The sequence below is a fragment of the Ceratotherium simum genome, chromosome 6 (assembly GCF_057802395.1).
Source record: "Ceratotherium simum simum isolate JZ-2026a chromosome 6, ASM5780239v1, whole genome shotgun sequence".
NCBI lineage: Eukaryota > Metazoa > Chordata > Mammalia > Perissodactyla > Rhinocerotidae > Ceratotherium > Ceratotherium simum.
Genome location: NC_141905.1, coordinates 87,585,423 through 87,612,641, shown reverse-complemented (window position 1 = coordinate 87,612,641; position 27,219 = coordinate 87,585,423). Strand labels below are relative to the sequence as shown.

The window sequence follows — 27,219 nt, the reverse complement described above, 5'->3', positions numbered from 1 at the left end:
GTCTGCTTCTTTAATTACGAGGTGCCCAGAGCGAAGGAGGCACAGAATAGATGTGCAGCAAATACTTTTTGGTTGACTAACACGTGTGTGCCTGTGGTTTAACTGAAAAGCAATGAAGGGAGGATTATACTAATGCATAAAATTGTTGGTATTTTCAAAGTATCATTTATTTAGAGAAAATTATAATTCAACTGGTAAATCCCCAGCAGTGTGCCTCATCATTGCCCTTCATGACCATGACTGTGGCTCACGTCTTCTTAGCTTTCTTTCTTGTACTATCATCAAGACCACATTGTTTGTGCTTTTTGTAAAAGTGTACAATGAAGTGATTTTTCGTAAATTTATGGTTGTGCAACCATCACCACCCAGTTTTAGAACATTTCCATCACCTCATAAAGATCTCTTGTGTCCATCTATAGTCACTCCCATTCCCACCCCTAGCTCCAGGCAATCGCTAATGTAATTTCTCTCTCTCTCGATTTGCCTTTTCTGGACATTTCTTCTGACGGAATCATGCAATGTGTGCTTTTGCTGCTGGCCTCTTGCACTTAGCATAATGTTTTTGAGGCCCATCCATGATGAAGCATGTATCAGTAGCTTGTTCTTTTATATTGCTAAATAATATTCCATCTTAGGAATATACCACAATTTGTTTATCCGTTCATCAGTTGATAGTCATTATGTCTGGGTGTGTTTCTTTTGCTATTATGAATAGTGCTGAAAATTCGGAAAATTCATATACAGATCATTGTGTGGAAATATGTTGTAATTTCCCTTAGATAGACATCTAGGACTGAAATTCCTGGTTCCTATGGTAAGTTTATGTTTAACTTTCTAAGAAACTGCAAAACTATTTTCCAAAATGGCAGCACCATTTTGCGTCCCCACCAGCAACCTGTAAGGGTTCCAGTTTGTCTACATCCTCGTATTGTCTGTCTCTTTGATTATAGTCTTTCTAGTAGATATGAAGTTAGTTATCTCACAGCAATTTTAATTTGCATTTTTTCCTAATTAATGGTGTTGGATGTCTTTTCATGTGCTTATTTTTCTTTCATATCTTTTTTGTGTGCACTGTCTATTCAAATCTTGCCCATTTTTAAAAACAGCTTTATTTATGTATAATTTACATACCATAAAGTTCACTCTTTTAAAGTGTGCAGAACAATGGTTTTTAGTATATATACAGAGTTGTGTGAACATCACCATAATCTAATCCCGAAACATTTTCATCACCCCAGAAAATACCTGGTACCCATTAGCAGTTACTCCCTATCCTCCTCCTCCAGCCCTAAGCAACCACCAATCTACTTTCTGTCTCTATCGATTTGCCCATTCTGGACAATTCATATAAATGGAATCATACAATATGTAGTCTTTTGTGACTGGCTTCTTTCACCTAGCATAATAATGTTTTTGAGATTCATCCATGTTGAAGCATATATATCAGTATCTTATTCCTTTTTGTTGCTACATAATGTTAAATTTTATGGATATACCACATCTTGTTTATCCACATATCAGTTGATGGACATTTGAGTTGTTTGCACTTTTGGAATTTTATAAGTAGTGCTGCTGTGAACATTCATGTACAAGTTTTTGCATAGACATTTGTTTTCATTTCTCTTGGGTAGATACCTAGTTGTGAAATTGCTGGGTCATATGGTAACTCCAGGCTTAACAGTTTGAGGAATCACCAAGCTGTTTTGCAAAGCAACTGCACCATTTAAATTCCTACTAGCAATGAATAAGGGTTCCAATTTCTCCACATTCTTGCCAATGCTTGTTATTTCTGTCTTTTTGACTATAGCCGTTCTAGTGGGTGGGAAGTGGTATCCCATTGTGGTTTTGATTTGCGTTTTTCTAATGACTAATGATATTGAACATCTTTTCGTGTACTTATTGGCCTTTTGTATCTCTTTGTTGGAGAAATTACTATTCAAATCCTTTACCCATTTAAAAAATTATGTTGTTTTCTTGTTGAGTTGAAAGACTTCTTTATGTATTCTAGATACCAGTCCTTTATCATATAGATGATGTGTAAACATTTTCTCCAAAAATGTGGCTTGTCTTTTCACTTTCTTAATGGTGTCTTTTGAAGCCCAAAAGTTTTGAATATTGATGAAGTCCAATTTATCAATTTGTTTCTTTTATGGATCATGCTTCCGGTGTCATATCTAAGAAATCTTTGCGTAACCCAATATCACAGAAATTTTCTCCATGTTTTCCTCTAAAAATGTTATACTTTTAGCCCTTACATTTAGGTCTCTGATCCATTTTGAGTTAATTTTTGTGTATGGTGTGTGGTAGGGCCCTAAGTTCCTTCTTTGCACGTGGCTATTGAATCATGCCAGCACCAGTTCTTGTAAAGGCTGTTCTTTCTCCATTGAATAGTCTTGGCACCCTTGTCAAAAGTCAATTGACCATAAATGTAAGGGTTTATTTCTGGATTCTCAGTTCTGTTCATTGATCTGTATGTTTATCCTTATGACAGTACCACACTATCTTGATTACTGTAGATTTAATATTAAGTTTATATTACATTATATTTTGAAAACTTTTTTGTACATTGTTTAGTTTTTGGTACTTCTTTAGTTGTATTTTTCAGTCTCATCTCCCCACTTAGACTGAAAGTGCATGAAGACCCAGCTCTGTCGTTTCACATCACCAGACTTCAGGCAAGTTAGTTAGGGTTTTGGACTTCACTTTCCTCATCTACAAATAGAAATTAATTCCCTGCCCTTCCTATGTCACAGGATTACTGTGAGGATCAAATGAAATAAATGTGGAAACACTAAACTGTCGTTTTTATAATTGCAAGGGACATTTGTTATGTTTCACCTGTCATAAGTAAATAAGATCCCTAATTTTCATAGGGAGTATAATTTAGGTTTATAGTGCACTTGGTAAATCTTGAAGCCTAATATTAATCCTCACTAAGTCTAGTATGTGTGTTTATGTCTTTTTATTTTAGTTAGAAGTAAGAGTGGTTTTCTTGGCTCTTCTCTGATGTCTTCCTTGAGATAACTAGCTCTCATAGAAGTAGGTTGGCACCCTTTCTTCTGACCGCTGCCTTACCTTGCTCATCCCTCATAAATGGCCTTCTCTTTGCCAAACTAGACGTGGTCACGAGTGGACTGAAAGCCCGTGCACAGTGAGTCGAGGAGTCTTCTAAAACATGGCCAGTGCTGAATAAGGTGCAGCACTGAGATGTCATGATCCATTGGGTTCAAGTCCTCATGTACCCTGGTAGCACGGGGCTGGAGGGCAGGCATCGTGACTCGTGGTCTGCTCTGTAGTTGACACGGGGCCAGATTTCATTGTGCTGTGGAAAGCAAACCTCGAAGAGTGCAAGCTCGCTTTCCAAATGAAAGTGTCATCGAGGAGAAATCTTTGCTTGATGGAAACCATACTTTCTTTCTCAACGGAGGTCTGTAGGGTCTTTTTTTTTTTTTTTTGCATTTAACATTTATTCAAAGATATTTATTGAGCATCTGCTATGCTAGGTATTAGGATACAAACTCTGAGCCATACAGAGCTTACAGTTTATAGAGACAATCAACAATCAACAGGAGCAAACGTAAAACTGCTATTGTGGCAGTTGCTACAAAGAGGAGATAACATATATTTGTAATAGTGAGATCCCACCTTGTCAGGGAAAGCATAAGAGAGACCTGGGTGGGATATGTAAATCTGTGTACATGTTCTTTTTTTTTTTTTTTTAATTTTTTGTTTATTGCAGTAACATTGGTTTATAACATCGTAAAAATTTCAGGTGTACATCATTATACTTCTATTTCTGCAAAGATTACATCATGTTCACCACCAAAATACTGATTACAGCCCATCACCACACACATGTACCGAATTATCCCTTTCACCCTCCTCCCTCCCCCCTTCCCCTCTGGTAACCACCAATCCAATCTCTGTCCCTATGTGTTTGTTTATTGTTGTTATTATCTACTGCTTAAGGAAGGAAATCATACGGTATTTGACCTTCTCCCTCTGACTTATTTCACTTTGCATTATACCCTCAGTGTCCATCCATGTTGTCACAAATGGCTGGATTTCATCGTTTCTTATGGCTGAGTAGTATTCCATTGTGTATATATACCACAGCTTCTTTAGGGTCTTATTAATCTCCCTCCATCCAGCTTAACGCTTCTGTGTTCAGGGCTGGTGGACGTCCGTTTCAGTTACTCCAGCAAAAGTAAACTTTCTCATCTGTGGTAGAATTAAAACTAAACTAAAGTAAAAAACCTCACTCAGCAAACTGTTTCTGATAACTAGGACTCAGTTAGCCAGCATTACACATTTATAATACAAATAATCTTTAGAATAAAGGCCCGGGGCCGGCCAGTTGGCGCAAGCGGTTAAGTGCGCGCGCTCCGCTGCAGCGGCCCGCGGTTCGCTGGTTTGGATCCTGGGTGCGCACTGACGCACTGCTTGGCAAGCCATGCTGTGGTGGCGTCCCATATAAAGTGGAGGAAGATGGGCACGGATGTTAGCCCAGGGCCAGTCTTCCTCAGCAAAAAAAAAAAAGAGGAGGATTGGCAGATGTTAGCACAGGGCTGATCTCCTCACAAAAAAAAAAAAAAAAAAAGCAAAAATAGAGTAAAGGCCATTGTCAATAAAAATTCTCAAAATACCTTCAAAATGAAAGATTAGGGGCTGTGTGTGTGTGTGTGTGGAGACAGGAAGAAGACGTACCATTAATTGCATTACTGAGTTCTAATGATTTACATTGGTATTCTAATTTGGATTATATATGCTTAACTCATATATTAACATATATATGCTGGATTCAAGGTGTTTAATTTTTAAGAATGCACCATTTTCTTATACGTGCTTTTCTGTAGAAGAGTTCCAAGAAGCTGGCATCTTTTTTCTTTGTCCTCCACATTCCTCTCAAGCACAGAAAGTGGGGAAATGGGTTTCCAGAGGTGGCCGCGTGCCCGAGTTCAGCCGACAGCCGGGCCGGCCCAGCCTGTGCTCTCTCTGCTCGCCCCCACCGTGCACTGGCTCGCCACTGTGTTCCCAGGGGCGTCCTGAAACTAGAGGGCTCGCTCGCATCGCACGGAAGCTGAGGCTCTGAGTTTCCTTTCTGCCCAACTGTGAAGCCCTTAACACCCCTCCCTCTCCTGCACCTCACCCGTGACGCCCACTGGGCCCCATCTCTTCCAGTAAAGGAACAAGTCCATGGCAACAAGGGCATGGTTACGCCTCGTCAGTGGAGGACAGCTCATGCTTCCAAGACCTGCGCCAGCCTTGCTCCATCATTGAGGCACCACGATCCATATTTTATATTTTAGTTCATGCATCTTCTCAAGTGTCTTCTCTTGTCCAAGCATGTTCCTGTTTCAGCTGTTCTTTGGTGAGGTTGCTGTTCAATTGATCTTCAATTATTGTTAAGTAATGGGATCTTTGTCTATACTCAGGATTTTAATTTTGTTTATATAGTGCAAGTGTCTTCTTAGTTGGGCAGCAAATCTTCATCTGCCTTTGTGAAGGCTGACAGATCCTCTCTAGAAGGGAGTAAAAGAGAGCGAATCATGTAAGCACACATGCATCCCGGAGTTAAAGGCCTCTGCAGCCCTCATTCTCCTTTGGTCCAGGCCAATCCATGATAACTGGACTATTTACCAAGTAGGTTTGCAGGTCAATATCACATGCAGTTATCTCAATTGCAATTATTATCTCAATAATCCACAGTAAATAACAGAAAATATGAGTAATTTAATCCACTCAGCTGGCTGAGGGCCACCAAGCAGGTAATCCCCACATTCCCTCGAGGTGCCCAGCCCTCACTGACCACCTAGGTGCCAGCATGGCTCCCCCTTTCGCCTCAGGGTGTAGGGACCCCATCCCCCAACCACCTGAGCCACTCGAAGAATGTCAGCTCGTTAGCATGGATCACAGTCTGTTGACCTTAATGCGCCAAGTGTCATTTGGCCCCACACAGAGATGGTTTAGAATGTAGTTCCAGAATGTTTTAGATTTCACCCAGAAAGTATGGGTTCCAGTTCATCGTCATCCATCCGTGTCCCTTTGCTTTCCTTTTTGGCAGGTCTGATGTTATTCAGAGAGAGCAAGGGAAATAATAATATTGCTATTCACCGACTATGATGTTACTGGGGGGGGAGTTGAAACATATGTATAAAATGACACGGGGCATATTTAATATTTCCACTTTTTGCCTTTAGCCCAGATATTGAAAGTTGTCAGTAGACCGATTTTAACGCACCATGCCTCGTTTTACAGTACAGAGATTGAGCAGATCCTGAGTAACCAGAGATCTAGGTCCTTGTCTTATCTCCTTCAATACTTTCATCTGACTTAAGTGAAGACAGAGGGTTATTTACAAAAGTCATGAAGATGGTTAATATGATTACTGCAGCAGTTGACAGAATAAGGATAGCATATTATAGATATTCTTGCAGTCACTCTCCTGCAGATGGGCATTTGGGTTGTTTCCAGTGTTTTGCAATTTAACCAACGCTGCAGTGAATAACCTTGTGCATTTTTTTTCACATTGTTGTAGGTATACCTGTAGGGTGGATTCCTGGAGCTATCAGTTCTGGGTTAAAAAGTGTGTATGTAGCTTTGTTAGCTATCGCCAAATTTCCCTGCAGAATTTGCATTCCACCAGCAGTGTGGGAAATGTCTGTTTCCCACGGCCTCACCAGCAGAGTCTGCATCACACTTTAAAATTTTTGCCAGTCTGATAGGTGACAAATGGTGTCTTGTTACTGTCTTAATTTGCACTTCTTTAAATATGAGTGGGTTTGAACATTTTTTCCTCTGTTTGGGGACCGTTTTTATAACTTTTTTCCTCAATTGTCTGTTCATGTCTTTTTTCCAATTTTTCTTTTGGGTTTTTGGTTCTTTTTCCCTTGGTTTTTGTGAGAGTTTCATATATTAGGGTTATTAGCACTTTTTCCATGGTATACGTTGTAAATATTTTCCTCCAATTTGTCAGTTATCTTTTGACTTTGTGTGGGGTGTGTTTTGTTTTGCCCTGCAGATATTTTTTTATTTCTGTGTAGTTAAATTTCTCAATTTTTGTTTTATTGCTTCTGGATTTGAGTCATAGTTAAGGGGTCTTTCCCTACACCAAGTTTCGATTCTTCACCCACCTGTTCTTCTAGGAATGACATAGTTTCAGTGTTTTACATTTAGATCCCTAATCCACTTGAGGTTTATTTTTGTATATGGTGTGAGATACAGATCTAATTTTACCTTTTTCCAAATGGCTGCCCACTTGTCCTACCACCATATGTTAAAGAGCCCATCTTTATCCTAGTGACTGGCGCTGCTGCATTTCCATATGCATTCTGATTTATTTCTGGACTTTTTATTCTATCCCACTAGCCTACTTGTCTGCTTATCACCAGGACCACTATGTTTAATTATAGTCTTTATGGTATGTTTTAATGTCCAGTAGTTGTGGGTGTTTTCAGGGATTTCCTGGCTGTTCTTGCATGTTTGTTTTTCCATGTGACCTTTAGATTCAACTGGTGTAAGTCTATGCAATAGTTTATTGGTATTTTTACGTTGAGTTTATAAATTAGGGAGAACTGTCAGCTTACAATGTAGAGTTATCCTGTGCAAGAATAGGGGATACCTTTTCATTTGTTCATATCTACTTTTGTGTCTTTCAAGAATGTTTTAAATTCTCCTTGTATAGGTTTTGTGCAATTCTTAATAAATTTATTCTAAAACATTTAATCTTTGTTGCCATCATTTTAAATGGAGTTTTCTTATTGTTTTATATTTGAAGGCTGTTGATTTTTTATGTTAATTTTGTATCTGCTATTCAATGGGTTCTTTTATTGTTTGAGTTAGTTTTATCATTGATTCTCTGGGGGTCTCCAGATATACATTATAATATCATGTGCAAATGGATAGTTTGACTTCTTTACCCATTCTTATGCCTCTGATTGCTTTCTCTTTTGTAGTGATACGGGGTCACATAAAACCTCCAAGACAATGGTGAACAGAAATGGAGAGTGGGCATCCTTGCCTTGTTGCTGATCTTAGTAGAAATGCTGCTAGTCTTTCCCCTTGAATACAAGTCACTGGCTTTAGGATTAAAGTGTGTATATTTTGTCATGTTAAGAGTATAACCCTCAATTCCTATTTTCTTTAATTTTTATAAATGGGTTTTAAATTTTATCAAAGTCTTTTTCAGTTTCTGTGGAGATCCTATTATTTTTTCCTTAGGTTTATTAATATGGTGAGTGATACTGGTAGATATCCTAATATTGAATACATCTTTCACTTCTGGAAAAAGTCCTCCTTGGTCACGGTATGTAGTTTTCTTAGTGTGTTGTTGGATTCTGTTTAGTATTTAATTTAATATTTTTGCATTGATATTCATGAGTGATGCTGGTCTGTAGTTTTCTTTCTTTGTTCTCTTTATCTGGTTTATCAGTGTTATATTTGCTCCATAAAAGGAGTTGGGATGTTTTCCTTTGTTCTCAGTGCTCTGGAATAACTTATGTAGAGTGTTGGGACTATCTGGTCTCTGAAGGTTCGGTAGAATTCACCAGTGAAGCCGTCTGGTCCTGGTGCTTCTTGTGGGGTACTTGCTTAATAACCCTCTCTGTTTCTTCTTTGGGAATCATCTGCCTAAGATTTCCAACTCTAATGGGGTCAGTTTTGGTCATCTGAATTTCCTTAGGTAGTTGTCCATTTCATCTACATTTTCTAATTTATTTGCATAGAGATCTGCAAAGTAGTCTCTCAACAATTTTTAAAATTTCTTCTGTTTCGTTGATAATTTCCCCCGTGTCATTTCTTACTGTCTATATTTGTGCTTTCTCGCCTTTTCTCTTGATCAGGTTAGTTAGTGGTTCGTCTATTTGGTTAATTCACCACCAGCACCACCCACCCCCCCAAAAAACAGGATTTAGATTTATTAGGTAGATCTACTGTTTTTCAGTAGGAAAACCTCTCCCTCATGAATTTGCTTTTCCCTCCCTGTTTCCTTCCTCATGTTTTCTTTTGGGTTACTGTGTTGTTCTTTTCCTAATTTTTGTGAGCTAATGTTTATTAGTTAATTTTATTCTTTCACTGTTATTTATAAAAGTGTTAGTATAATGAATTCTTCTCTGATTACTGCTTTAAATGCATTCCATAGATTCTGATATGTAGTGTTCTGATAATTATTTTTTTAAAATTCTGTACTCTCAGATTGTATTTCCTCTTTCACCTAAGAGTCAATAATAGAATTTTTAAATATCCGGGTGGAAATGCCTTTCTGTTTTTTTGTTTTTGTTAATAAGGTATAGTTTTATTGCATTATGATCAGCAAGTGTTGTTTTCAGTATTTCTACCTTATGGAAGTTGTTCATGTTTTCTTTGTGACCTAATATATGATCAGTTGTTGTGAATGTGCCTTAGGTTCTTGAGAAGAATGCATATTCTCTATTATCAGGTGTGGAGTTCAGTGCATATTCATAAGATCTACCTTGATTGATAACGTTGTTTAGATCTTCTATCTCCTTACTTATTTTTTGCACACTTGCTCTGCCTTGTACTGAGAATGATGTATTAAATCTCCTAGGATTGGTATGTTTCTAACTATCTCTTTCATCTCCTGTAGTGTTTACTTCATAAAGGAGGTGGTGGTTGTATTATTTGGTGCATAGATGTTCACAAACATTGTGTCTTCACTGTAAACTGGCTTTTAGCATTAAGTATGTCCTCTGTTGTGTTTAACACTTTGGGGCTTGAATTCTATTTGGTCTACTCCTGCTCTCTTTTTGTTTTCATTTGTCAGGTATAACTTTGTCCACCTTTTAATTTTTAGCCTTTCAGAATCACTTTTTCTTAGATGTGCCTCTTATATACAGCATATAGTTGGGTCTTGTTCTGTGAGTCAAATTAGAAACCTTTTTCTTTTAATAGGTGAATTAAGTCCATTAATATTTATTCATATGACTGATTTGTTTGCTTGCCACTCTATCATAATATTTTATAATTATGTATATTTTGTTATATTGTTTCTTTCTCCATGAGATCTGTATTCTTTGATCTTTTATTGGGATTTTTAATTTTGGATTTCGGAGGATGTGTATTTTCTAGTGATTACTTTTGTATTTAAACCTATTTTAATATCCTTAGTAATCTGTTATTTAAGTCTTTACTGTCTGATTTATCAGTTTTTTCTGGTACTGTTTAACATGCACCTATTGCTTATACAATATTGGCATATACATAATCAGAATTTTTCCTCTTCTTCCTTCATCTCCCATTTCTGCTTTGTCACAGTGTACAGTATTTGCGTATTAGTCTTTCAGCCTAACCCCACTTTTATTTTAGTCCTAGAGGTACATCTAAATACTTTTAAATGCTTACCATGAATCCTTTTGCTGGAATTTTCCCAGCCATCACTCGGTTAGATAAAACATACCCTCACGTAGAATCCTCCAGAAGGGCTGATGGGTGAGGTATTCTCTAAATTCATGTATGTTGAGAACTGTTTTCTGTAGTCTTGATATTTAAAGGACAGCTTGTGGATTTAAAATTCTTGGTTCATACTTTCTTTCATTGAGTTTCTAAAAAATGTCGCTCCGTTGTCGTCTTACTTATGTGTTGGTTTTGAAAAGCCTGATTGCTGGTCCAGTTTTTTGCAAGTTCATTGATGTTTTCTCCCAGGGGCTTTGAGGATTTTATCTTTGAAATCTGATAGTTTCATTAGGATGTGTCTCAGAGTTGATCATTCTGCGTTAATTTTCCCAGGCACCCTGTGAGCCCTCACATTTTCAGATCCTGTTCTTTTTCTGTTTCTGGAAGTTTTCTTAAATGATAGTTCTAAGTATCAGCTTTGCTCTATTGTTTTGTTTTCCTCTTCCGGGAGCTCTGATTTATGGGCGTTATTCCTTCTTTGTCTCCCATGCCTGCTGCTTTCACCTTGCCCTTTTTACTGTCTTTATGTCATTTTCCTCCTCTTGGTCGTGCTCCTGTCTTTCCTCGGTACCGTTTATTAATCTTCATTTGAATCTATTCTCTTTGGGTGCTTTGTGATGTATGCCTCGTTTCTGCGATGACTTTGTCTTTCCCTTCCGTCACTTTCCTGAGCTCATTCAACTCTCTTCCTTTCTCCCTGTTTTGTCCCTTTCTGTCTTTAATTTTACATTTCTAATTCAAGGTGGTTTTTTGTATCCTCAGATGTTTGTTTGAATTTGTTTATTATGTTTCTAGGGTGTTGGATTACAGTTTTCTTTTGCTTCATGGTTGTTTTTCAGGAGGACATTTTTATGGTATTGCGGTGTTTTTACAAGATTGCTAGTCCAGTGGCGCCTCTTGTGTTGGTTTGACCAAGTCCAGGTGCTGCACACTTGTTGTTTTGGTGACTGATGGGGAGAGTGTGAGTCTCCTGATATTATGGTCCTCCTTCTTTGCAGGACCCTAAACTTTCCCTGGTTCTTTTTATCTTCACTACCCAGTTGCCAAAGGGCACTTCTCCCTTCCTCTTTTGCATTTTTTCTTCCCCAGAAACTATGAGTTGAAGGATCCCTCTTCAGATGGTGTCTGTCCATTTAAACTGTGTGGACTGTGGAATCCCTTCCCTGAGTCCATGCTCTGGTCTGCTCAGGGACTTGCTGAGCTCTTCCGTGTTTGTAGTGGGCTTCCCAGGGATGCAGATCACGCTCACCCCATGCTGGTGCCCCTCTGCTGTTGTTCGTGGTTTTTCCTTCTGCCTTGCTCCCCACAGAGCCCACCTTGTGGGTATGGGCTGGCAGCACGAGGGGACCCCACACTGGGGTTTGGTGGCTTTTCTCTTTTTACTAGCATTATTTTCAAATTTCGGCACTCTCTCTCTTTAAGTTATGCCAGGGATATAGTTTGATGTAGAATTTACTTTTGCCCTTTCTGTAGTTTCATTTTGTTTGGGAAGAACTGTAGGGAAGTAGGTGAGCTACATGGTCTCCCTTGTCTTCAGCCACCTGGAGGTCAAGCACTTACCCCAAAAGATTATTCTGCCTGGTTTAAGGGGCCAGAGTTCAACATTTTTCATTTTAATCTTTAAGTATCTCTTTTAAGACGTGTTAGAGAACAGTAAAATTAGCAGTCTAAACCCTTGATATAAGGTTTCTCTATTGAATAAATCCATTAAATTTTAAAAAGTCAGTTTGGAAAATACTAAGCAAATACTAGTACAGATAATAAACAAATTTGACACAGATAATGATGATGGTTTGCAAGTGACTGAGGAAGTTGAGGAACTGCTGGTTTAACAGGAAGTGTCTTCTGCTTCGGACAGGAGCTGTCCAGCGTCCGGGCCTGCTGTCTGGCCCCGTAACCCCGAGACAAGCACTGGCATCTGGCGAAGGGCGACTCCATGGCCATTTGCCAAGGTCCCCCCACCTCTGCACCTCTGTGGCAGTGAAAATATTGTTACCCCGCAAAATACACAAAGTCTTGGGACTTTGAGAGTGAATAATTTTGCCTTTAGCATTAGAAGATTGCTTTGGTAATTTATCTTCTTTAGTTCACGGGGAAGCAAAAACTAAATGCTAACTTTCCCGGAGGTTATCTGTTATGGACTGTGTGTGCAACTTTTGAAATAAATAACATTAATTTGTTCTTCAGTGTCAGTAAGAGAAAGAATTATTCACATGTGAATTATTCATATTGTATTAAGAAAGTTTGTAACTTAATACTAGGCAAAATGTGTTGAAGCATATAACTAGTTTCTTGAACAGAATTTATAGGTTTTTGTACATTTTCAATATCAGTAAACCAGTCACAATAGTTCATTATAGGAGTTTTGGCCAAAATTGTTAAAATGACTATTTTAAATCTATAAAGCTAAGTAAATATCAGACAATGCTAGAAATAATGAGGTTAAATGTAATTGATGGTGGTTACTCCTGAAAGATAAAGTTTAAAGTTGTCTCCTCAAACGTCCTATAAACTTTCCCAGCTCCACAGGGGTCTATATTTGCAGCTGAAGTTTTCAGAAAGCAAATTCAATTAGAGTGTTGTGTGCTTTATGAGGCCTCTCAAGTGAAATTTTGTTTGTTGCAGAAACGGGTGTGCAGGAGATTAGAAGCAGCTGCACAGGAGTGGCGCTGCCCCCAGGTGGAGGCGGGCCCCCTGGCATTCTGGAGCATTGAGAAGCTGGAGTCACAGCCCAGAGGCCCGCCCCCTGCACCACGGCTAGAGAGCGGCCAGGGGCGACCAAGTACGGGGGTAGGTTCCTGTTCCCACCAAACCAGCTGTGAACCCATTTAAATATTTTCATAAAAAGTGTAAATAATCATTGTTCTGATAACATCTGTGGCTGTGATTTGTTAAATAGATTGCTCAGAATGGTGGAAGGAGCTCGGCACAGCCTTGCCTGAGATGTATTGCGGGAGAATCTGTAAGTGCATTAACCTTCTTGCTGTGACATAAAAGATAGACTTGTTTTTAAATATTAGATCCATAAAACAAAGTTAATAAAAATGGCAATTATGTTTCTAAGGAATGAGGGATGTAAATAAAAAGGTGCAGATTGATTTAAGCTTTTCTTAGCATTCTACTGAGGTGCAAACTAATTTATATCCAGCTTCAAATTAGAAATAGAAATTGAAAATACATTTAAAATTCTTTCTAAAAGCAGTGTTCAGGGAAGGGAACAGGCGGCTGGATATCACTGAAATAGAGATCATTTAAAAACATCTTGGAGAAAAGATCTACCCTCATATAATTATCCAAATGGGAATCAGTGTTGTTTTTTCTTTTCCCTGTTTAAGCTTTTCTTTCATGTTTCCATAAACTTCACATAAACTGCAGATTTCAGAAGGAGAAACACAGTATTCACACCATTAATTCAAAGTAAAGGGAGGTCTAACACTGCCTGAGTGGATGCTCAATCTTTCCGATGGGGTGGAATATCATAAAGGATACATTAGCATAATAATACCTCTGTTATTAATTTTGAGCTTATTCTAAGAACAAGTTAATATGTCTTTGATAACCTCTGTAATTCCTGGGGTTTTTTTTTAATTTTAAATTTGGAATCTTAATATTGCAATAAAATAGAATTGTGTTTAATTTCTACACAGAAACCAGGAGTGTGTGTGTGTGTGTGTCTGTGTCTGTGTGTGTGTCTGTGTATTTCTGCGATTGCCCCCTAAAGATTTTTAGAGAAACATATTGCTCTGTTTTTGATAAGTGAAAGATTGAGTCAATAAAGTATAGAGATCTTCAGTTGACACACTGCAGGCTACTGTGTTTTACAGTGAAAGGCAATGATTTTTGTTTTAAACCAAGATCTAAAACCGTGTCAGCTGTCACCCACGTGAACCTCTGATTATCTAAAGTCATTGGATAAATATGAAAACAAAGCTTACTGTCAAACTCGTGCCGTGAAGGTGTGCTTTTTGTGCTCTCTTTTCAGGAAAATTTCCACAGTTTGTGTTGCATTCCATGGGGTAATTCTGAACAATGGTGAAATAAAAAATTCAGCAATTTGAACTTACTATATTTAGGTTGATTCATACAATTGCCAGACATTCCCCAGAATGCAAATAAATGATATTTACCTTGAGAAATCTGACCCCATTATGGGTAAATTGCTTTAATGCTGGTGACTAGTAACCATCCTTATTCTCTTCCTCTTTCCATGGAATGTATCTTTCAAATCCCCCTATCTGTTGGGCAAACACTTGGAATGTAATATGGATTCTTAATTCTCTGAGAGGTTGTGTTCTGGCATGAATGGCTTAAAGGAAAAAAATTTGGCTCAAGCAACTGATTGGATCATTTTGGCTAATATTCTGTTTGAACAACAGTACCTGTTTGATTAGGGTTTTTCCTTCCTTTGTAATTCCCCAAGCTTGCCTCTGGAAATGAATCTATGAGCAGAAAACCTATGTTGATATGTAAATATATCATTTTTTTGTTAATGCTTGATATTCTTTTCATCTAAATTTCAGAAACCAACTTTTAAAAAAATCAGTTTCCCTTTATTTGTAGTTATTCTCAATAAAATTTCACCCAGGCTTGGGTGATTTAATATTTACACCCACTATTTCTAAAAGTCTTATGTAAATAAAGATTGAAATGTGAATTTGAAAAGTCACACCTCTTGATATTTGAACAGACTATAGCTGCATATATCTTCTTTTTCTAATAATATGGCTAGTTTCCCTCCTAAGCTTTTAAAATAATAAGACACTATTTTTGTATTCTAGAACGTCAAAAGGTTCAGTGTTAAATAAAAAGCAAATAGTATTTTTAGGAATGCATGATCCCAGGGAGAAGTGCTTCACAGTAATTCACCGATGGGCAGCAATTCCAAATTTCAGAAGACTTTATTAAATACAGCTCCATTCACAAATGCGTACCCATTTACACACGAGCGCACCCCCTGTCCTGGCCCACAGTTCCCGTAGCTGACCCAGGGTGGCAACCTGGGGTCAAAGAGAAGCAAAGGTTATGTCGGAGTAGTTTGTGTGGGATTCCTAACAGGAAACTTGCATATGATTCTCAGCTTATATGGTGCTTTTCCCCAATAAGCTTCGTATCCTAGTTCTCTGGTGTATTCTGACCTGTCACAGTAGGCTATCAGCTGGTCCCCTCAGTTCTGCTCTGAATTCTCAGCGTGGCTGCCTCGGCACCTGAGTTCCTGTTGTCCTTCTGTTCCTGAGCTCTTCCTTATTTTTACCATGAGTCATTTCTCACGTATGCAAGGACTTGACTTCTCACATACGCAAGGACTTTTTCTGTAGACCTTCTCAAATTCATTTTTCAAGTTACAGTGATTACAGTTTCAGTAGTTGCTGACATAGTTTCTTACAGTGATCACTATTAAGGATCAGCTCCTGGTACTGGTTACTATTTAGGAACATCTCCTCTTTGCCCTGAGTCACCTTGCTCATGTTACTGACAACTGGAATGAAACCATCCTCTCTATTCTTGTGGTGGGTCTTGGTGTTATGTCATGCAGGGTGTCCCCCCATCTCCCAGGGTCAGGCTGCCCTCTCTGCTGTGTGCCGTCCAGTGTGCAAGTCTGGAGGCAGTGCCAATGGTCACTGTAACTGGCAGACTTCCTTTCCTCCACAAATGGTTGCAAAGCTGGACTGTGAGCTCAGAGCAGGCTTCCTTTCTCGGGTCAGCTCAGCTTGCTTGGCACAGGGGTCCGTGGTAGCCAAGTGTAACGTGGAAATCACAGTATTCTTTGCAAATTCAAATCCATTAAATGAAACCTAACAAGACTGCCAAAGTTCTCTAAAATAATCAAAAGAAGATACATGAAAAGCGGGGCCATTGTAATATATAAGACAGAAAACTATAGGAAGGACAGATTTAGGATGTTCATTGAGGTGGAAGGTGCTGTTTCCTCGCCTCGTGTTTTCCGAGGGGCATCTGGTCTCTGACACTCTGTAGCTCCTCAGCGCTGGAGTCCATCAGGGAAGGGGCCACCCTCAGGTTTTATTGAGTCAGTGTGACAGTCAGTTGCCTTTCTCTCAGCTGTGTCCCCACCTTCATCTCCCCTGCTCCCTGTTGTGGGAACTGCATTTCTAGCCACTGGAGCATGGTAGGAGGGTGGGGAGGAAGCCAGGGCATTTCTCCATCCCTTCCCCAGGGCAGCCTCTCAGGGTCCCAGCTCCTGCAGAGATGTCCCCCCATGGTCCCAGCTCTTGGGTGGTGCCTGGGCTCTGTGGTCACCGTCCTCCTCCCTGTCCTCTCAGCCTGAAGGTGAGGCTTCCCACTGTGTCTCGCCTGCCCTTGTGTGGCTTCTCTTCTCTTCCATCATTTGTGTAGTCAAATCCCACGTTAAATTCCCTCTGTTTGAAATACCTAGATTGGTTTCTGTTTTCTGACAGGACCCTACCTGGGCTCATCAGCTGATGAGTGGACAGATTCTCCTGAAAGAAAAAAGAAAAAAGGTTGCTGTTGTAAACATAGGCCTCGGGGCCCTGGGTCTTGACCCGCGCTCAGGGCTCAGGGCTCGGGCTCTTAGTCCAGCAGCCTCAGCTTTGGAGTGCTTGTGGAGCCAGTCCCCACTGTGAGTCCCACGGGTGGTGTGGAGAGCCTGCGGTTAAATTGCAGATCACAGGTGGGATTGAATGTTGCCCATCACTGGTGTTCCTTTGGTTTCTTTTATCTGGGGTTATTGGGTTGTATTACCCAAACTAGTAGTGAGTTCCTACCTAAAAGCCAACATGCAGACATGACCGTTTGGTGTTGTGGACTAGTCCCCCGGCTCCGCAGCACTGATTTTGGATACCAGCCTGTTCATTAGTGTTGAGGGCAAATACTAAGGGGGTAAGCTTAGTGAGGCTCTGTGTTATTCACTTTTTGACATTGAAATCCATTGCCTGACAACAGGGGGTGTATGTGGCAGGGCAGAGAGGCTGGCAGTGCAGGAGTAGATAGAGGGCGAGCGAGGGGGTGTTGGGTCCAAGGCTGTTGTGTGGGCTTAGTTTTCTCCTATAGGGACAGCAGGAGGAGCCCAAGTATGATTATTATTCTGATTCTAAATAGATACACTTTTTTCTTGGTACTTCTTTTATCTTCATATGGTGACCTTTAAAATATTTATTTTATTTCCCTATCTGTGTTATTGGTAGTTGCTTCCCATGTCTGTAGCACCTATAAATACTGCACTGAAGCAGGAAGGGACCCGGAACCTGGTGTAAACAAGATTTCTGCCTTCTCCCGCGCCTGTGGCGACAGCAGCAGTGCCACCTATGCTTGATGCTGCAGGCCCAGGCGTCGAGCCGGGGACAGAGGCCACGGATGAAAATGCGACGTTCTGACGTAGATGAAGAAAGACCGATGTGCAGAGGTTCGCTCTTTGCATCCTGTTTCAGCAACAGCTAGTTCTTGTCAGTCCTTTATTCTTGTGTCCTGAGAGAGGAAAACACAAACCATGGAGGGGTCAACGGGAGTTTCATTGATCATTCTGTAAGAATCAAATTGTGCTGCATGCGTTTTTCCCCTCAGTTTGGAGAGGGTCCTAGAGTTCATCGGTCTAACCCCATCCGTTTACAGATGAAGAAGTGAGGTCCACAGGGGTTAAGTGGTGGGCCTGCCATGCCCCGTGGTGATAGGCAGGCTGGGCCCCAGCTCGCACGACACCCTCTCCTCTTTCTGCTCTTCTTGGCTGGTCTGTGTGTTCGCAGCCCGTGTGCCAGCATCCTCACGCTCACTCTAACACCCTCTGAGAAGCGTGGCAGTGACCTTGTGGGTCTTTGTGGACGGCGTTCCCAGACACAATGAGAGTTTCTTGGCTAAGACACAGGGCTGAATTATTCAAACTGTGGAGTAAGCAGCTGGCCAAGAGAAGAGTTGGGCTGTGTTGGTGTAGCCAAATGCGAATCCAAAAATAGATGAGTTTGAATAGACTCACTGACAAAATCTTCAGATTTAGCTTCTGACAGTAAACGTTTTCTCTGGAATATGGATACCAGACAAATAGTTTCATTTAAAAACTTTAACTGTGTTGTTTAGATCATTTCCAGGCTCTGAAGGGACAGAGAGAGTTCAGATGACTAGAAGAACAAAACAAAAACTTCTTTCTCTAGGAATGAAATATGTTAAACTATGAGGAGATGGTGAAATGGATTAAAAGAAAAGTTAGCACTTTAAGAAAAATGCAATTTAGACTTCCTATAAGCATATTGGACTAAGCTAATGCAAGTGTATCCCCTCCTGCTATAGATAAAAGCTTTAAATACATAGTTAATCATATGATAAGAGAAGGAGACAAAAGCAGAGCAGCAGATGTAAACACGTCTCTTGTGGCTGTTCTTGGCCTTTGTTGGGTTTGGTCCTGGGTTGAGCCCGGGGGCTGGGGGCTAGAATTCCAATGTCCAGAGATATGTGTGACTCTGGCCAGTGGAGGTGTGGGAGCTAGAATTTGGACCATTGTGTAAAGTTCTGAGCCTTGAAGATCTGCCTATACCTTAAAAGAGGATTAGAAATTAAAATACCAGGCCATGCATGGGTGTGGGCTCTTAAGTTTATTCCATCTCAGTGGTACAAGAAGCAAAAGCCAAAGCATTAACATAAAAATAGGTGCAGACTATTGAAGTCCTTAGGTCTTGGGTAATGACGAATGCAGAATCATCCTATAGGCGTCGTTCTACCATCCAGAGCGCACAGGATTCAGAAATGAAACAGCCCGCACAGAGGATGAGATCACAGTAGAACAGTATAAACTACATAAACAAATCTACTGTGATGGAGGGTGGAGGAGTCAGGAACTATAACAAACAGAATGCAGACCTCCAAGAATCTGAAATAATAAAAGAAAACTGAAGTTCACTAGAAATATAAGTATTGTAAAATTTTTTAAATGATTAAAGAAGAAATAGAGCCATAATGAAAGAAGACGACAGAATGAAAAAAGTACTGGAAGGTAAAAGAAAACCAAACTTGTAAAAGTGAATGATATGGTCATTGAAGTTAAAGACAAAAGATCATCAGGCTGGCTGGGTTGTGTAGTGGTTAAGTTCACGCGCTCTGCTTCAGTGGCACGGAGTTCGTGGGTTTGGATCCCAGGCATGGACCTACGCATCCCTCATCAAGCCATGCTGTGGTGGCATCCCACATACAAAATAGAGAAAGATTGGCACAGATGTTAGCTCAGGGACAATCTTCCTCACCAAAAAAAAATCATCAAGTTAGACACAGTTACGGACAGAATTAGTGAGTTAGAAGATAGATCTGGGGAAATCATCTAAAACACAGCAATAGAGATAAAGAGATAGAAAGTGTAAAAGTGTGATTCAGAGTCATAGAGGAAAGAATGGGAGGTCCAGTAGGAAATCCAGAAGGAAGGAATATGAGATATCATACACAGCAGTGAAAATGGATGAACTAAAAAAAGGAAATTACGGAAGGATATGTATAGAAGAATACTATTTAGAAACAATTTTAAACATGTGAAACATTGGTACGTATTAACTAGAAGAATGATAAGATTCCTGAGGATGATAAACGTCAAGTTCAGGATAATGAGATTATTTCTACTGAGGGAATGAGGGCTCCAGATACAGAGGGCATTTCAGTTATATCTGTAATGTTTTGTCTCTTAAGCTATGTGATGGTTCATGAGTGTTTGTTATAATGTTGTCTGTACTTTTTTTGTGTGCCTGAAGAATAATGGTGAGTCTTGGGCATGATGTATGCACGTATCCATTGTGGTGAAGCTGAAAAACATTACAGACAGAGAAAAATCTGTAGAGTTGCTAGAGAGAGAGATTATCCATGAAGGAACGATAATTTGACTGACAACAGACCTCTTATTAGTGAGAATAGACACTAGAAGACCTTGGTATAACATCTTTGAAATACTAAGGAGACTGTGCCTGTGTGGACATGTGGGCTAGCTATACTAGGCACAGAGCTGGGATGGCCATTGCGATGGGGATTTCTTCCACCTCCCTCCACAGGAAATTCAGTTACCAAATTTGACTTCAGAAGAGAGAACATAAACCAGTAACAATGGAAGAAATAACAAGGGGAAAGTTATCAAAAAGCTACCATCTCAGGTGGTTTTACAGGTTAAAAAAAAATCCTACATGAAGGAACACATGGATAACTTAACATTAGAAAAACTACTATAGGAGCCGGCCCGGTGGCGTAGCAGTTAAGTGCGCATGCTCCGCTTCGGCGGCCCGAGGGTTCGCAGGTTCAGATCCTGGGCACTCACTGATGCACCGCTTGTCAAGCCATGCTGTGGCGGTGTCCCATATGAAGTAGAGGAAGATGGGCATGGATGTTAGCCCAGGGCCAATCTTCCTTGGGAAAAAGAGGAGGATTGGCATTGGATGTTAGCTCAGGGCTGATCTTCCTCACAAAAAAAAAAAGAAAAAGAAAAACTACTATATTGTCTGATCAAAAGAGAAAAAACAAAGGATACTCTTAATAGATGCAGAAACAGTGTTTGGTTAGCTCCACATCCCATTCATGATGAGAACTCAGCAAACCAAAAAAGAAAGGTTTATCCTGATAAGGGTTAAGGAGCATCATACTTAGTGGAAACATTTCCATTGATGAAGGAAAAAAGGCAAACTTGCTTGCTGTCACCACTTCTGCTTAGTGTACTATGATTCCTAGCTAACACAATGAAACAAGTAAAAAAGAAACAATAGGTGTAAGTACTGGAAAGAAAAAAACCAAATTATTTCCAGATGATGTAATTATCTACGTAGAAAATCCAAGAAATGTGCAGATAAACTAGTAGAACTACTATTTATCAAGATTGCTGAATATAAGATGAACATCTAAAAACAGACTCTTATTCATTGGTAATAACTAGAAAAAAAAATCAGTGACATTATTTCTTCATGTGGCTTGAGTTACTTATCTAATGTCCTTTAGTTTCAACCTGAAAGGCTCCCTGTGGTATTTCTTGTAGGGTAGGTCTACTAGTGACAAATTTTCTCTTTTTGTTTGTCTGGGGATGTCTTAAACTCTCCTCCATTTTTGAAGGATAGTTTTGTTGGATATAGAATTCTTGACTGACAGTCTTTCAGCGCTTTGAATGTGTCATCTCACTGCCTTCGGACTTCCATATTTTTGATGAGAAATCAGCTGTTAACCTTATTGAGGATCCCTTGTACATGATATGTCACTTTTCTCTTTGTGCTTTCAAGATTCTTTGGTTTTCGATATTTTTGTTATGATGTGTCTAGGTGTGGATCTCTTTGGGTTTATCCTAGTTGTAGTTCATTGAGCTTCTAGGATGTGTAAATTTATGTTTTTCATCAAATTTGAGATGTTTTTGGCCATTGTTTCTTCATATATTCTTTCTGCCCCTTTCTCCCCTCTCCCTCTGAGACTCCTGTTAAGTGTATGTTGGTACACTTAGTGGTGTTCTGCAGGTCTCTGAGGCTCTGTTCATTTTTCTTCAATTTTTTTTCTTTCTGTTCTTCAAACTGAATAATCTCTATTGACTTCAAGTTCAATTCTTTTGCCTGCTTAAACCTGCTGTTTAACCTTTAGAGTGAATTTTTCATTTCGTTCATTGTATTTCTCAACTTTAAAATCTCTCTATAGGTCTTTGTTATAAGTTTTATCTCTTTATTGATATTTTCTGTTTGGTGGGAATACCTTCCTTTAGTTCTTAATTGTGGTTTTCTTGAGTTCTTTGGATCGCAAACAGATGAAGAAGTCTGGGTATCCTCATCTCTTTGCCCCTGCAGATCTACTTCCCATTCTTCTCTGCATTCTGCCCAAGAGGTCAACCAGTATGATTGCGTCTGTGCCTTCCAGCTTCCCTTTGGGTTTGGATACCAGGGGGGTTTGGGGGAAACAGCAGGAGACTGGAGAAGGAGGGCAGGAGACTTGGCTATGTCCCTTGGTAAACCTTGCTGTTCCTCTCAAGAAGCCAGCAATACATAACACACTCTCCTTCTAGGTTCTGGTAACTGCTTCCTCCCCTGTCCCTTTGTCTAGCCCCTGTACTGTCCCTTGCAGCTCCCCTCTAAAGCTTTGTGACTTGTCCTTTCATAAATTACTCTTCATGAATTTTCCTGTTTGCTCATACCATCTGTTTTGTGTTGGGACTCTGACTGATACAGAAGAATGCACACCTGCCATAGAATACTGGTCACCTCCAAGGAGGAGGGGAGGAAGATGAATTAAGTATGCAATTTTGTGAAATCTGCATGGGGTGTACATAGGTGTTTGTTATAAAGATATTTCATTACACAAAGACTCATGCCAGCTAAATAAGGATGACTGATGTAGCAGTCTGAGCTTTTACTGTAGGCCTTTGAAGAATTCTCTTGAGAAAGGTTACTGCTTTGTGGCCATAAAGATGAATATGCCATTAAGGAAAGAAGAAAAATGACTCCTCAGGCAAGTGGTGGTGGTAGGAATAGTAGAAATCACTGAATCACAGAGGGCTGCTGTCACAAGTCACACAGTTGCTCAGAGAGAGAGAGCTGGCCACAAAGCTAAGGCTCTGCATGTCAATGAAAAGTGGTTTTAGCAAAAGGGAAATGAAAGGTGGCAACATTCTCTCTTCACCCGGTGTGCATGGGTTGAATTGTCACTAGGTTTACTATAGACAGAGGTACCGGTCTGGGTGTTAATGTGCTCCCCAGATGGAGTGACGTCACACGCTCATAGAGTGAGATGTGTACCTGTTGGCCTTGCTGTACCTGCCAGCCCCCAGGCAGGTGAGGAGATCCCAGGCAGGAAGTTTTTAGTAAAATGGGAAGTTTCGAAAGGGTTCGTGAATTGTGGCAAGCACTCCATGAGGGAATCATCACAGTGAGAGAGATGAAAGAAACGGAAGGCTGTGCATACAGAGGTGGCCCATGAGGGAACGGTGAAAGAAGATGCCCAGCAGTGGAAGCAGCTGGAAGCGGTGAGACCTGAGTCCCTTTTGATCCCAATATTAGAAACAAATTAAAACTCTCTTCAAAAAGCATCTTTCTGGGGCCGGCCCAGTGGTGTAGTGGTTAAGTTCACGTGCTCCACTTTGGCAGCCCAGGTTCGCAGGTTCGCATCCTGGGCACAGACCTACGCACTGCTCATCAAGCCATGCTGTGGTGGCATCCCACATACAAAAAGTAGAGGGAGATTGGCACAGATGTTAGCTCAGGGACAATCTTCCTCACCGAAAAAAAAAGTCTTTCTCGCTTGGTGGACAAATATTGGAATTGTGTTTTCTCAAAAGTAGTGTATTATTTCCCACGATTGCTTATCAGATCACTTTTCAAGCTTAATTAGACAGCCAGCAAGGCATTTCAGTTGTCAGCAATAAAACTTACAGTCAAGGCATAACCAACGTTCTCCTCCTTCCTGACGTCATCAAATCAAATCAGAGACTCACTGCCTGGACATCACCGTCAGATGTGCCTCTGATGGCTGGTCCGTGCCATTGGGCATCTCAGAGTCCAAGGACTTGTGACCTCCCTGTGCCACCCCTTGTCTAGATCAGGGGTAGGACAGGCTCCTCTTTGCGTGTCACTGTGGCTCTGTGCTTTGAGAGGGACACTAACAAACTGGAATGTGTCGAGAAGAGTGAATAAGTTGAAAGGTTTAAATGAGCAATTTCTACAAGTTCTTTTGTGTTTAAGATTCTAGATCTCAGTCCTCATGTTGACGTGGCTGTCTATGTAATTGTCCCCAAGTCTTATTCATTCTACCTCCAACATGTCTTCAGGTGTATCCTGTGCACCAGGGAGGTGGGGATGGGGGCAGGAGTGAGACATCTCTGTGAAGACCTTCTTAAAAAAGTCACTTTGTTTTTTGAGTTGTGTGGTGGTGGTGGTGTTGACAACGATGATGATAAAGAAGAAGATGATGAAGTTAGTTAAAAAGCATTGCCCGTACTCCCCACTCCAGCCCCACCGTCTCTCCTGAGAGAGGCCCCGTCTTCTCTGGGGTCTTGCCTCCTGACCCTGTCCACTCCGCTCCCTCCCCAGCAGCACCTGAGTGCATCTGACCTCGTCTCTACAACTCCCTGCGCCCAGAGCAGCACTTCCGCACCTGGCGTCCTGCTGCTGAGGGTCTCATGACAAGAGTTTCCTGGCCAAGGAAGTTTGGGAAATGCTGTATCCTTTCCTCACTCTTTGGAGATTACACTATTAAAGACCCTGAGACTCACAATAAAGAAACTTGTTTAATTTTGCTTAGTCTAGTGTTTCCAAAACGTCCTTCCAGAAAGGAATGCCTCTTACGCATGTACTTCCAAGACTGTTTTGGGAAACAAATAACAGGCCCGTTGAATAAACTAAGCACCTATGTTCATGGCACTCGGGGCCCTTCACAGCCTGGGTGCAGCCAGACCTTTCAGACAGATCTCCCATCCCTGCCCACGTGCAACATCATGACAGACAGCTTCTCTTGTCCTGGAACGTTCTGACCTCCTCCTGCTCTCACGGTCTGGGATGCCCTCTCCCACCTTGTAAGACTCTGCTCCTCCTCACGGTCCACTCAAGATACCTCTCCTTGTGTGACGCTTTCCTCGACCCTCGTGAGATAGAATCAGTGGCCGTCGTAGCGTCTCCTTCCAGTTACCCGAATGAGCCATCCGTGTGAAACAGATGCTCATGAGCTTGGGTGCCACTTCCCCTGCTGTCTGCAAGGCCTCAGTCTCTCCTGTTGGCCCCTGTGGCTCAAGGCAGCACCTGCCTTCCAGGAAACAGGGACGCCATCATGGACCGGTCTGCTTTGTTCCCCCCACCACTTGGCCCACCCCACCCTTCCCAGCCTCAGCCCGCCCAGGGAGCCCACTGCCTTCACGGTGCAGTCTTGGAGAGCAGGGCTGTCCTGCTGGCCTCTGCTAGTGGGCCACGGAGCCACGCTGCCTTTCACTGGTGTAGTGGCCAAGTGTGACAAAGGTTTCTAGATGCTAGACGAGACCTCGCATTTCACGGTGGCAGAGTGTCTGGCCACCTGTCCGCCCCCAGCCATCTGGCTCTCTGAGTTATTTCTGCAGGTGAAGTGAGGAGACACAAGGCCTGTTCTAGGAGACGGGAAGAGGAGAGGCCCTGGTGGAGTTGTATGAACTGGGTTACCTCCAGACCCCAGCCCCCTTGGGAGGAGCCCACTCCCTTGCTTTTGTGTGAATCCTGATTCAGTATTTAGACAACATTGTTTAAAAAAATTCTGTTTCATGAATATATAAATGATATGTTCATTCTCTTTTTTTCCCTCATAGGTGACAAGAGAAATAACGTTTATTGGGAGCATTCTATGTACCAGGCACTGTAGGAAGTGCTTTAAATATCGCACTTTTAATGTTGTACAGATATGTATATTCTGTGAATACATACTTACCTCAGAAATAATACATTATTTACAAGTGTTAGCCCAGTCATTTTAAATGCAGTGCTTTGTGTTGGTGAATATACAGCCGAGGTTTATGAATTTAGCCAAGGTCAGTTAATTCCCACAATGTGCTTCTTTGTCATTTTAGGGACATTTTAACCATACTGAGAATCATTAGAAGATGCAAGTTGGAAAAGGAAGATACCAGTTTTGGTTTCAAACCCTCCCTGTGACAGCGAACGCCCGTCTCTCATGGATGGCTGTGGGTGTCCACCTGTTCAGACAGCAGCCCGCTGTTCCCTCAGTCAGGTTATCCCACCGTCCTCCGCACCAGAGCCCCAGGATCCCCGTCACTTCACAGGAGCCTGCAGATTGCTAGCACTCGCTACAGCCTCCTTTCAGATGAATCCCGCTGAGATGGAGATCAACTGCGTTATTTAGAAGTTATAAAAGACTCAGTATCGAGCTTCCTGTGAGGTTGAGAGCCCTGTGGCCTCCGGAACCATGTCCAGGCATAGCCCCGCTTTTGTATTTCTCTACTGTTATGTGGAGTATCCAGGGCTGCTTCTGTACGCTTTTTAATTAAAAGACTTATTTTTATATTTAAAAATGTTCTATAATCTTAAACTGAATTTTACTGAATGTTCGTATCCAATCTGTTCTGTGTAATTCTCCAACTGAAGTTATCGGGTATGGGACCTTTTTTATATTAAAATGGAAATTTCTCATTTTCTCTTGGGTTTTCAATGTATCGTCTGACTGGAGACTGGCATCCTTTTCCCCAGTCTAAAGGCTTCCTGAGATGTCCTGTTCACATAATAGACAAGGTCCCAACAGAACCACTGGGTTTGCTCTCAGGCTCTTCACCCTTCCAAAACCAGAGGCAGGACAATGTCCCTGTGCTCTGTGCTCGCACTGTGTTATCCACATGGCCTTGTTCTGTGCCGGCGAGCGTCCCTCAGCATTGACGTTCTGAAGAGCCCAGTCCATAAACAATCAATGGTATGTAGTCATGGAGGGACTTGCATGTAGGAAAGACGGGACAGAAGAAGACAGGTGTGGAAAGGAAACTGGTACAGTACCATTAGTGATACGGATTATCCAGAATCTCAGGACACACTGCCTCGTGGCAGGAAAGAAAGCAGACTCTCCTACCCCAGCATCTTTGGAGGTCACGAGACATTTAACCCCGAGTAAGATCACAGAGCTGGGGCTTGATGAGGAAGCCTCAGTCCTGCCGAAACAACCACGGGTGAGAGAGAGAGGATTGAGATTTGCGGCCTTAAAATATATGTTTTTAAAGAGCTTTAGTTTGCTTTTCTCTTTTCAAAATGAAATACACATCTGAATTTTTATGGAAAAAATGAAAATTCTTAGATGGACAACATTTTCTTTTTGTGTGTAAGTTGTTCCTTTTCCCTGAGATTCTTGGGGAGAGGAGATGTCCACATACTTACAGCTAGGTGTTTTGGTAATTGAAGC

At 41.1% G+C, this 27,219-nt stretch overlaps 1 protein-coding gene across 4 annotated transcripts in view; it reads left to right on the top strand.

Moving 5' to 3' along the window:
* C6H10orf143 (chromosome 6 C10orf143 homolog) overlaps positions 1–26,468 on the top strand; it is a 41,363-nt gene extending 14,895 nt beyond the window's left edge. Inside the window, exons 2-6 of one of the 4 annotated variants that reach the window (XR_015552535.1) lie at positions 13,036–13,200; positions 13,310–13,372; positions 16,824–17,056; positions 17,571–17,788; positions 25,886–26,468. Coding sequence is in view for 2 of the 4 variants with exons in the window: in XM_087432871.1 (XP_087288997.1) it covers positions 13,036–13,200; positions 13,310–13,372; positions 16,824–17,009 (414 nt within the window). In the remaining 2 variants the exon portion in view is untranslated. The other 3 variants (XR_015552536.1, XM_087432872.1, XM_087432871.1) reach the window with 3 other exon arrangements.
* Positions 26,469–27,219: the final 751 nt, after the last annotated feature.